A 12,339-nucleotide genomic window follows, 5' to 3' on the forward strand; every position below is an offset into this window, starting at 1 on the left:
AATGATGTTTTTCCTCCTTCAGTTTCCACACACCTCACAAAGACAGGAAGGGGCAAGTGGTTCCTGTGTCACCAGGAGGCATTGATCTGTGACAGATTTATCAACCACCCTGGTGTGTTTAAAACACATAATCTGACTATGAATAAAAACATGGAGGCTTATCAGGAGGAAACTGCTTACTGAGAGGACTAAGAATAAACATTAAACTAATTAGCTTGTTATTGTTCCGTCGCTCTGTGGCTTTTAAAGTTTATGGAGCCTCTCTGAAAGGAAACAATAATCTAAGTCGCCTTCCTTAATTCAGTTTTCAGCGGGGTTAAAGTAGCTCCTTTTATAATAATAAGAACTCATCCAGCTCCTTGCCTTTAAATTGAGAACATTTTGCGTTTAGACCACTAGAGGGCGAGCTTGTTTTTGTTTTCCTGTCCCGTCCAACTTTAGAATTTAAATGCATGTTTCTCTTCCAACAAAATAACAATTTAAAAAAAAAAAAACAAAGTTGTTGAAATATTAGCGAAAATATCAACTAGAATAACAGCGAAAGGGTTGAGGAAGTTCCTGTGTTTGGTGATCAGCCCCCTCTACCTGCATGTGTCACGAGCTGGATGGTGGGCGATGATGACACATGCAGGGTGGGGTGCAGCTCTGTTTGTGCAAGTGTGTGTGTTATAGTCATGCATGTGCCACACACTCACTGTGCAGGCACGCTGGGTTGTAACTCAGCTTATAGCTGTAACCACAGAGGTAGCACATCCTACGTGCTTCATGCACCTTTCACAGTACGTCCAACTCTCATATCACTGCACCTCACTTCACACGCTCTATCAGTTTGTTAATCACATTCTGGCCACCGTAACCAACTTCTAGTGGTGAATGTAGATCAGATAAATCAAGACGCTGAACAGCTCCTCGTTTTAGTGCAGATCTTTTTCTTGTGCTGTAACTGAACACGCACAACTGGACGAAAAATGCTCCACGACCTCGAGAATCAAACGCCACAGCCGGTGTTTTTGCGGTGGTCGCGTGCTTCACCTTTTCGTTGAGTTTTCAGCTGGTTTCAGTCTGAACTGAAAGGTGTCACTTCCTGGATTCAGAGTGGGAGAGGGTTGATCTGGTGACGCGCTGAATAAGATCAGTGTGTGTGCTCCAAACAGTTTGTACGCGTTGATGTCAAGGTGACTCATATTGAATGTCATTTGCACAACTCATTAGCAATTTGTTCTAGTTTCAATGAAGTGATGAAACCACAGAATGGAACATTATCACTGCACCTTTCACCAGCATTAGCATGAAACAACACGTGCAATATTGAATCAATCAAAACAAAAAGCCGATTTTGGAACGTGTGTATTTTTATTTGCATGTAATGAGTAAAAAGTCAAGACACAATCTGATGCACTTAAGCTAACATTAAATTAGTTGCAACCTTTTGATGTTAAAAAAATGAATTCAATCTGTAGACGCAAAAAACTGCAGTTCCTCGAGTGTCCACTTGAGGCTGGCTGCTAAAGCCGAGCAAACCCCATTAGATCACATGTTAAAACTGTTACTACAGCAGAAATAAACACATTTAAAGCTGCTACAAAACAGGTTTGGTCCTGACAGCTCATTTATTTATTCGCACAAACTTTACAGGTATTTCAGAAAAATCTTTTTTTGAAGACTAGTAATTATATTATAATTTGGCGTGGCTGTTTTGACTGACAGGTTGGCTGTTGTTTTCATTTGTCAGTTTAAGAAACTAGATTTCTTCAGTGAGTCTTTAATATTGGGCTGTATGTCAAGTGATAAAATCACATTTATAATTTAGATTTTAGAGTGAAATAAGATTCCTAGAACAGATGGGTGGTAAGTTGAGGGCTGCGTATTCTTTCATGTCATGACACATCCTCTTGTCTCAATATGTGACGTGTGGTTACATTTTGCTTCCTTGCGTCAGTGCGTCGGCTCCAAAATGCGATACAGAAAACCAAAATAATATATCTTTTAAATAAACATCAGAAGTGAGAATAGAGACCAAAGGTAGAAAAACTCACAGCACTATAGATCTACTGACATTTCACAGTGATATTTGCAGGGGATTTTTGCACAAAGTTTGTCACCTACAGAGGAAGCAAAACACACACACACACACACACACACACACACACACACACACACACACACACACACACACACACACACACACACACACACACACACACACACACACACACACACACACATAGGTTCGATCTCATATACAGCGGTTTGAAAGCAATAGAAATGTCACTTCTTGTATCACCACAGGTTCATTTGCAGAAATTCACAAGCACAAATTGACTTCCATGAGTCACAAAAAAACAATCAATAATAAATGCTGTCGTATATTCTTAACCCAGCATTGTAACGTTTAACTTTGTACCTCCGACATGAGGACTACTGAACACTATCATAGATATGATCCATAGACAAAGCCTGATGGGAAGGTTGGTTGTTTGGATCTGCTGGTGTGTCTTTGGATCCTCGTCCACATCGGACACCTTGAATTGAAATGAAAAACGATCATAATTTGATATTTGTTGATATCACAATGTGTGGTTCTTAGTTTAAATTCTCAGCTGGAGGTCTGCAGAGCGCCTGTGTGGCTCATAAAAACACTCGTGTAAAATAAAAAGTCTCACCTTTACTCAAAGAGTGTGATGTGAGAAACATAGCGATCACTATGACGACAAACACCACAAGTCCAACAACACGAGACACAAAAGGCCAGAAAGCGTCCTCAGTTTCTGGTCTCCCTGTGAAAAGGGGACATTTGTCTCAGCATCAGAGTTAATAAAGTAACCCATAGTTATCAAGGTCAGAAAAAAGATTGAAGGCTTCTTACGCGGCTCTGAAGTTGTCGATTGGTAGGTGATGAGTTCAACACTAATTTCTGAAAAACATTAAAGGTCACATACTATGCAAAATACACTTCACCATGTTTTTCTAACACGAATATGTGTCTCTAGTTTGTCTACAAACCCCCCAATTATGAGAAACGTCCATTCTTTTCTGTCTTTTCCCTGCTCCACTTTTCAGAAAATGTGTTCTCAAACAGGCCGTTTGGAGATTTTCCCTTCATGACATCACAAAGGGCAGTAGCCCCTCCCCCAGGTGGGTGACACTCCCACAGCTAGGTGTTTGTTCTGCCCTCTGAGTCCGCCTTCTCACCGTAAACAATAGGACATGGAACGAGAACGCCCGAAACACCCAAGCCCTTCCAGAGAGGGGGCGTGGTCAGACACAGCTCAGATCTGAAAACTAGGAAGGTCTTGTCAGCTAGGTGGGTGAATCGAAACTTGCTTTGAGTTGATATTGATAGTGGGTCATTCTCAGGCTTTGTTTGGACTGAGCACTTAAGTTTCATTCTCTGAGCATCAACAGGAGAGGCAGTTGACGCGTGTCACACCCTCTGTTGATTGCAAGCTGAAAATCTTGGGCGGGATTTTCATGAAAATCCAAGTTTAAAAGAGTCTGAATCTGAATCTGCCAGCAGAACAAACTCTGATCTGAAAACTAGGAAGCGTCTGACGCTTCAGTGTGGCCACAGAACCCGGGCATCCACGACTACTGCTTTGCCTATTTCCTCTGGTCGTCTGCTAAACGCAACATGTGCTACAAAGAAATCTCTGTCATTCATGGGAACAGGAAAACACACATCTGTCATAGACAACGAAATCTTAACAACTTGTCTCTGCTTAAGAAAGCCTCTTCTACCCACCCTTCATTTACTTTTGGCCTCTGGAACTGTCAATCTGCTGTGAGTAAAACTGAATTCATCCAAGCACTTGCAAAAATGTCAGACATTCAGGCACTTGCCCTTACTGAAACCTGGATCCGCCCAGAAAACACAGTCACACACCCCGCTCTGTTGGACGTGGAGGTGGTACAGGTATCCTCATTTCTAATACCTGGAAAATCAATAAACTCTTCCCACTGAGCAACAACTCCTCATTTGAATATCCTAGAAGCAAGTCTCTGAGTTCCTGTCCAGTAACGGTCTGTTTGACCCAAATCAGTCAGGCTTTAAGCGGGGCCACTCTACTGAAACTGCACTACTGTCAGTAACAGAATCGCTACGAGCTGCCAGAGCTGCGGGTCAGTCCTCAGTTCTATTACTGCTAGACCTGTCTGCTGCCTTTGACACAGTCAACCATCAAATCCTCCTATCCACGCTCTCTGAACTTGGCATCTCAGGATCTGCCCTCTGCTGGTTCGTGTCCTACCTCTCTGGGCGATCCTTTAGAGTGTCGTGGAAGGGAGAAGTGTCCAAAGCGCACAGCTTATCCACAGGGGTACCTCAAGGGTCAGTGCTTGGTCCCCTTTTCTTCTCCGTATACACAAGCTCACTTGGTTCAATAATCCGCTCTCATGGCTTCTCATACCACTGCTATGCTGACGATACCCAGCTCTTCCTGTCATTCCCGCCAGACGATGTTACAGTCTCTGCAAGAATCTCATCATGCCGTGCTGATATCTCTAAATGGATGAATGAACGGCACCTTCAACTCAATCTTTCAACGACTGAGCTCCTTGTCATCCCAGCCAGTCCCTCTATGCAACCACAGATCAATATCCAGCTTGGAACGACCAAAGTCATGCCCACAAAGTCTGCCCGGAACCTGGGTGTCATGATTGATGACCAGCTAACTTTTAAGGTTCAAGTAGCCTCGATTGCTCGGTCATGTCGTTTTGCCCTGTACAACATCAGGAAGATCAGACCTTACCTGTCAGAACACGCTACACAGCTCCTGGTACAGGCTCTTGTGATATCATGCATCGATTCTTGCAACTCTCTACTGGCAGGTCTTCCTACATGCACTATCCAACCTCAAATGCAGCAGCACGACTGGTCTTCAACCTTCCTAAAAGTGCACATGTCACTCCGCTGTTCATCTCCTTACACTGGCTCCCAGTTACTGCTCGCATCAAATTTAAAACTCTGCTGCTCGCTTACAAAACAGCGACAAAAACGTCTCCTTCTTACTTTAACTCTCTCATCCAGGTCTACACTCCCTCCCGCCCACTACGCTCTGCCAATGAAAGGCGTCTGATCCAACCTTCACAACAGGGTCCTAAGTCTCTGACTAGACTCTTCTCCTCTGTCGCCCCCCGGTGGTGGAATGAACTTCCAAACTCCATTCGATCTGCAGAGTCCCTCTGCACCTTTAAGAAAAAGCTAAAGACCCAGCTCTTTCATGAATACCTACTAACTTAATGATGATGGTCTCCATATTATTGATGATGATGATAGTAATGACGATGGTTTTTGTTTGATAACGACGACTTATAAGATGGTTTCTATACTGATTAGAGCTCTCAAGAACTGCCCTCAATGTTGTGCTTTGTCTCTGGTCACTTCCTGTCAGCACCTGTGTGTCCAATCAGACTCAAAGCTGATCGTTTGCTCTTACTGACATTGTTCCTTTTTTTCTAGATCCTTGCTTGTGTCGTACTTACTCTCTGATGTACGTCGCTTTGGATAAAAGCGTCTGCTAAGTGAATTGTAGAATTGTAGAATTGTAGAATTTACATATTTAAAGGTACAGACACAGAAACAGCCTTTTCTGAGCAGGGCCGGAATAGAGGGGTTTATAGGCATGATCAAATACAGGATCCGAGTGGATTTAAAACAAGAAACTTCACACACATGTTATGGGGAGCTCGGGGTGTAGCTGTTATATTCAAGCTGATTATTCAGTGGCTGTATCAGGGTATCTGTAGGCAGTTTAACTCAATAAAGACACATTAGATTAATAACAAAGTCACACTCACCATTGACAGAAACTTTGATTTTATGTCCAAGACTGGAGCTGCTTCCACACCAATATACACCTGAGTCGTTTCTGACAAAGTTTTGAATGATCAAAACTGAAACTCCCTCTAAAGGCTTTATAGTTTTCCACTCTGATTTGAAGCGACTTCCCCTGCTAATGTTTACAGGAACATACGTTTGCTGGAGTTTATCCCAGTAGATTTCAGGTGGTGTATCGTCGCAGAATGTAACTGGACAGTCAATCTTTAGTTCTTCTCCAAGGAGAGCTTTATACTCTGTGTATCGGCGTACTTTAATTTGAACATGACACTCATCTATACCTGCAAGGAAAATTACAACAAACATACAGAATAGGTTAGCTCATCCTTGAATGATTTTTTTGTACAAATAAATAAGTTAAAACATTTGCAGGCAACTCACTTTCTCAAAAATGAGACACCAGCTAATGATGACAGAACATAAACGCAGTTCAATAGATTCGTTGTTCATTGTTGCAGCAGCTACACGGAAAGTTAAGGGCAGGAAGTCATGTGTTGTACTCCTGTGGTTAAGGTGACATATTTTTTACCTTTCGGTGCTTTGTAACATAAAAGAAACTCTCTTAAAATTAAATAGGTTCCAGTTTATGTGAAGTAATGATTGATTTTGTGTTGAAGTCAGAGTTGAGAATGGCGTTTGCTTATTTTAATAAGGCAGCCTCGCTTCATGGAGGCTAAATTTAAGGTGAAAAGATCCCCACCACTGTCTGAATTCAGGAAGGACAGACTTCAGCCGATACACTGCTGTTCTGCCATGCTGCGTTTGTCAACTTTTAACCGATATAAAGAGACCAAAAAGTCTTAAAAAATGCAAAGAAATGACCAAACTAACACATTTGGTCATTTTTATCTGTAAACATGGTTGCATGTAGAAAAAAGCATTTCCGGTTTTTCAACAATATACAATTCTCTATAAAGGTAATCCTTCCTTCATCACAATTTAAATTGTTTCCTCCAAATTCATATCCAGTTCATTTCCGTATTGAGTTTTAACGGTACACAGTTGAGCCTTTTGCTGCGTTCTGGAGATTTTATTAAATATACACCCTCACTATAAGTACTTTTGATACCTTTTCAGTTTACATAACATTATTTTTTCTGACCGAGCCACAAAGACAGTAACACGCAGCTGCTGCCATTGAGAGTATGCCATTAATAAAAAGAGAAAAACTTACAGGAAACTTCCAAAGTGAGAAGTGTCGCAGCCAAGATGGACACATGAAGGATGGTGAAGCAGGACTTTGGTGTCATGGTGAGAAAATGTCTAGAACCAGATTCTCAGCTCTGTCAAACAACTGATGGTCTGCTGTAAACGCTGCAGTAAACGACTTCTGGTCGACTTTACTTCCTGTTATGTGTGATATTTGTTGAGGGCAAACCCACACTACGGACTATATACTGCGGTAGAGTTGGGTATCTCTCGACAGGAAGGATGAAGGTCGAGAGATTGAGTACGGTAAACCCTGAACTAGCTTGCGTTTCCACAGCCTTACCCTTATTTGGTAGATAGCCGCGTCAGCTATGTAATAGTGTGACATCATAGCAGTCCAACACAGTGAAGCTAGCTTTTAATTGGGTAAAAAGTTCAAGAAGAACAGGGACACAGTAAACAAAGGGACCCTTTAGGGTGGGATCGGTACCCTTGGCACCCCAACAGAATGGTACCAAAAAAAGTCGGTCGGTGCAGATCCCATATTTTGATACCATTCCCAACTTTTGATGGTGAAACGTGGTCGTGTGCTTCAGCTTTTCGTTGAGTTCGACGAGCTGAATAAGATCAGTGTGTCTGCTCCAAACAGTTTGTACCCATTCAGATTCAGAAAACTTTATTTATCCCAGAAGGGCAATTCAGTTTCACAACCTACCGAGCCATTGAAAAAACGCAAAGACAACATAAAGGAAACAAAGACATCACCACAGCATTCAAACAGTTACAGTCACATGTCAGTAACAACAGTTCAACAGACGAACAGGTCGTCAAGTGAGAAAGCCAGCGCTATCAATCTACAATTTCCTAATACGATGACAGACTTGTTCAGCATTCAACAGCCTGATAGCTGAAGGGATAAAAGAGTTGGAGTATCTATTAGTCCTCCTTGGAGGGGCAAGATAGCGCCGTCCAGAGGGCGTTAAAGAAAACTCAGATGAGACAACATGTTCAGGTTGGTTTATGATCCCTTTGGCTTTCTGGACCGCACGCTCCTTCCACAGGGAGCTCAAGTCTTTCAGCTGGACTCCAATAATCTCAGAGCAGACGTTTACGATGTGGTTCAAACTGTTCTTGTCCTTCACAGACAACCCACTGAACCAACAAATAAAAGAAAATGTTAAAAGACTTTCGATTAAAGAATGATAAAAGCTACATAAGATGCTTTGTGAAACACTAAAAGAGTTCAGCCTCCGCATCAAATGAATTCTCTGTTGGCCTCTTTTCACGATTGACTGTGTTTTGAGAGAACTTAAATTCAGAGTCAAACACTGTCCCAAGGTATTTCTATGAGTCCACTATTTCAACCTCTCCACCGTGGATAATGCTAGATTCAGGGTGACAACAGTTCTTCCTAAAATCTATGACCAATTCCTTGGTTTTCAGGACATTAAGATCCAGGAAGTTGTCATCGCACCACTTAACAGAAGTTGGTAGAGCACCGCCATGGCCTGATTCTGAGCCCTGAAGGAGGGACAGCAGAACAGTGTCACCAGATAACTGTTCTCTTGTGATGTTCTGCAGCTATCTGTGTGCATGATAAAAAAAAGCAGGGGGGAAAGGACACAGCCCTGAGGGGAACCAGTGTTTGACATAATTATTTTCGACATTTGACCGGTCACGAAAACCTGCTGAACTCTGTCTGTTAAAAAGTTTAAGAGCAACATTAAAATCTGACCAGGAAGTTTAAAGTGACAGGATAGTCTCTCAATTAAAATATGAGGCTGCATTTTATTAAAAGCTGAGGAAAAGTCAGCGAATAAAAGTCTGGCATGAGATTTAGGTTTTTCCAGGTGTTTGTACACAGTGTCTAAAATGAAAACATTGGCGTCGTCCACACCTTTACCAGCTTGATAAGCAAACTGAAGTGGATCAAGTTGACCATTTATTAATGAGCGTTGATGTCAAGGTGACTCATATTGAATGTCATTTGCACAACTCATTAGCAATTTGTTCTAGTTTCAATGAAGTGATGAAACCACAGAATGGAACATTTTCACTGCACCTTTCACCAGCATTAGCATGAAACAACACGTGCAATATTGAATCAATCAAAACAAAAAGCCGATTTTGGAACGTGTGTGTTTTTATTTGCATGTAATGAGTAAAAAGTCAAGACACAATCTGATGTGTACATGTGGATGTTTCCGACATAAAGACGCAATCTGAAAGGAGATATTCATCAAATTCAGTCGTTTCCAACCATGCATACTCAGTAGAAATTAACATAAAGCACTTAAGCTAACATTAAATTAGTTGCAACCTTTTGATGTTAAAAAAATGAATTCAATCTGTAGACGCAAAAAACTGCAGTTCCTCGAGTGTCCACTTGAGGCTGGCTGCTAAAGCCGAGCAAACCCCATTAGATCACATGTTAAAACTGTTATTACAGCAGAAATAAACACATTTAAAGCTGCTACAAAACAGGTTTGGCACTATTTACTGACATTTCACAGTGATATTTGCAGGGGATTTTTGCACAAAGTTTGTCACCTACAGAGGAAGCAAAACACACACACACACACACACACACACACACACACACACACACACACACACACACACACACACACACACACATAGGTTCGATCTCATATACAGCGGTTTGAAAGCAATAGAAATGTCACTTCTTGTATCACCACAGGTTCATTTGCAGAAATTCACAAGCACAAATTGACTTCCATGAGTCACAAAAAACAATCAATAATAAATGCTGTCGTATATTCTTAACCCAGCATTGTAACGTTTAACTATGTACCTCCGACATGAGGACTACTGAACACTATCATAGATATGATCCATAGGCAAAGCCTGATGGGAAGGTTGGTTGTTTGGATCTGCTGGTGTGTCTTTGGATCCTCGTCCACATCGGACACCTTGAATTGAAATGAAAAACGATCATAATTTGATATTTGTTGATATCACAATGTGTGGTTCTTAGTTTAAATTCTCAGCTGGAGGTCTGCAGAGCGCCTGTGTGGCTCATAAAAACACTCGTGTAAAATAAAAAGTCTCACCTTTACTCAAAGAGTGTGAGGTGACAAGAATAGCGATCACTATGACGACAAACACCACAAGTCCAACAACACGATACACAAAAGGCCAGAAAGCGTCCTCAGTTTCTGGTCTCCCTGTGAAAAGGGGACATTTGTCTCAGCATCAGAGTTAATAAAGTAACCCATAGTTATCAAGGTCAGAAAAAAGATTGAAGGCTTCTTATGCGGCTCTGAAGTTGTCGATTGGTAGGTGATGAGTTCAACACTAATGTCTGAAAAACATTAAAGGTCACATACTATGCAAAATACACTTCACCATGTTTTTCTAACACGAATATGTGTCTCTAGTCTGTCTACAAACCCCCCAATTATGAGAAACGTCCGTTCTTTTCTGTCTTTTCCCTGCTCCACTTTTCAGAAAATGTGTGCTCAAACAGGCCGTTTGGAGATTTTCCCTTCATGACATCACAAAGGGCAGTAGCCCCTCCCCCAGGTGGGTGACACTCCCACAGCTAGGTGTTTGTTCTGCCCTCTGAGTCTGCCTTCTCACCGTAAACAATAGGACATGGAGCGAGAAAGCCCGAGACATCCAAGCCCTTCCAGAGAGGGGGCGTGGTCAGACACAGCTCATTTACATATTTAAAGGTACAGACACAGAAACAGCCTGTTCTGAGCAGGGCTGAAATAGAGGGGTTTATAGACATGATCAAATACAGGATCAGAGTGGATTTAGAACAAGGAACTTCACACACATGTTATGGGGAGCTCGGGGCGTAGCTGTTATATTCAAGCTGATTATTCAGTGGCTGTATCAGGGTATCTGTAGGCAGTTTAACTCAATAAAGACACATTAGATTAATAACAAAGTCACACTCACCATTGACAGACACATTGATTTTAGCATCTGTAAAGGTGCCGTCTGAAAAATAAAAGAAAGTATTTTCTGTCTTTTTCTATAAAGGCAGTGTTTAAATGGATTAAAGACATTGCTTTAGATTTAAAAATGACTAAACATAAACATGTCTTACTGAAGTCTTTCTTTTGTGTTGAATTGTTAGCCTCACTATTCTCTGTAAAATAACGTTGAAAGTCTTAACGACATGAAGATGTGAAATAAGGGCAACTTAATATCAGATGCATTTAATACTTTTTTAATAAGAAAGTCACACTCACCGTTGAGATAAACTTTGATGTAATGTCCAACACTGGAACCACTTTTACACCGATATACACCTGAGTCGTTTCTGGCAGTGTTTTGAATGATCAAAACTGAAACTCCCTTTAAAGGCGTTATAGTTTTCCACTCTGATCTGAAGCGACTTCCCCTGATAATGTTTACAGGATCACCAGTTTGCTCGAGTTTAACCCAGGAGACTTCAGGTGGTGAATCGTTGCAGAATGTAACTGGACATTCAATCTTTAATTCTTCTCCAAGGAGAGCTTCATATTCTGTTTTGCTGCGTACTTTAATTTGAACTTCACATTCATCTGTACCTGCAGGGAAAGAGACAACAAACATACAGAATATGTTAGCTCATCCTTGAATGATTTTTTTTGTAATGTATAAATAAATTCTGATGACAGCTAAAGATGAAACAAAATATTATCAGAGTAAAAAAATTACAGGCAACTCACTTTCTCAAAAATGAGACACCAGCTAATGATGACAGATTATAAAAGCAGTTCAATAGATTTGTTGTTCATTGTTGCAGCAGCTACACGGAAAGTTCAGGGCAGGAAGTCATGTGTTGTACTTCGTGTTGAAGTCAGAGTTGAGAATGGCGTTTGCTCATTTTAATAAGGCAGCCACGCTTCATGGAGGCTGAATTTAAGGTGAAAAGATCCCCACCACTGTCTGAATTCAGGAAGGACAGACTTCAGCCGATACACTGCTGTTCTGCCATGCTGTGTTTGTCGACTTTTAACCGATATAAAGAGACCAAAAAGTCTAAAAAATGCAAAGAAATGACCAAACTAACACATTTGGTCATTTTTATCTGTAAATATGGTTGCATGTAGAAAACTGCATTTAAGGTTTTCTCTGCCAACAATATACAATTCTCTATAAAGGTAATCCTTCCTTCATCACAATTTAAATTGTTTCCTCCAAATTCATATCCAGTTCATTTCCGTGTTGAGTTTTAACGGTACACAGTTGAGCCTTTTGCTGCGTTCTGGAGATTTTTATTAAATATACACCCTCACTATAAGTACTTTTGATACCTTTTCAGTTTACATAACATTATTTTTTCTGAGGAATATTTGTCGATACATCACGCAGCGACCGAGCCACAAAGACAG

The 12,339-nt window shown here is 41.1% G+C and overlaps 1 protein-coding gene across 2 annotated transcripts; it reads right to left on the reverse strand.

The window, feature by feature from the left end:
• Positions 1-2,032: 2,032 nt before the first annotated feature.
• Positions 2,033-7,210, reverse strand: LOC132959706 (B- and T-lymphocyte attenuator-like). Of its 2 annotated transcripts, XM_061032887.1 has the most exons (5): positions 7,011-7,210; positions 5,793-6,117; positions 2,867-2,907; positions 2,664-2,777; positions 2,033-2,522 (listed from the first exon to the last, which is right to left on the reverse strand). In XM_061032887.1, exons 1-5 carry the CDS (start codon positions 7,084-7,086, stop codon positions 2,419-2,421), a joined length of 660 nt encoding a protein of 219 aa, XP_060888870.1. In that variant the 5' UTR covers positions 7,087-7,210; the 3' UTR covers positions 2,033-2,418. The 2 variants fall into 2 exon arrangements, with proteins under 2 accessions (XP_060888870.1, XP_060888871.1); XM_061032888.1 differs by having other exon boundaries at positions 2,033-2,777; positions 5,797-6,117; positions 7,011-7,209.
• Positions 7,211-12,339: the final 5,129 nt, after the last annotated feature.

The sequence above is a fragment of the Labrus mixtus genome, chromosome 24 (genome assembly GCF_963584025.1).
Source record: "Labrus mixtus chromosome 24, fLabMix1.1, whole genome shotgun sequence".
NCBI lineage: Eukaryota > Metazoa > Chordata > Actinopteri > Labriformes > Labridae > Labrus > Labrus mixtus.

Excerpts from the sequence above, each read along its gene's own strand:
- LOC132959706 (XM_061032887.1), bottom strand. The coding sequence starts at position 7,086 with ATGACACCAAAGTCCTGCTTCACCATCCTTCATGTGTCCATCTTGGCT. Across the intron at positions 6,118-7,010 it reads TCTCACTTTGGAAGTTTCCT|GTATAGATGAGTGTCATGTT; the intron begins GTAAGTTTTTCT and ends TTTTCCTTGCAG. Across the intron at positions 2,523-2,663 it reads ATCACACTCTTTGAGTAAAG|GTGTCCGATGTGGACGAGGA; the intron begins GTGAGACTTTTT and ends TTTCAATTCAAG.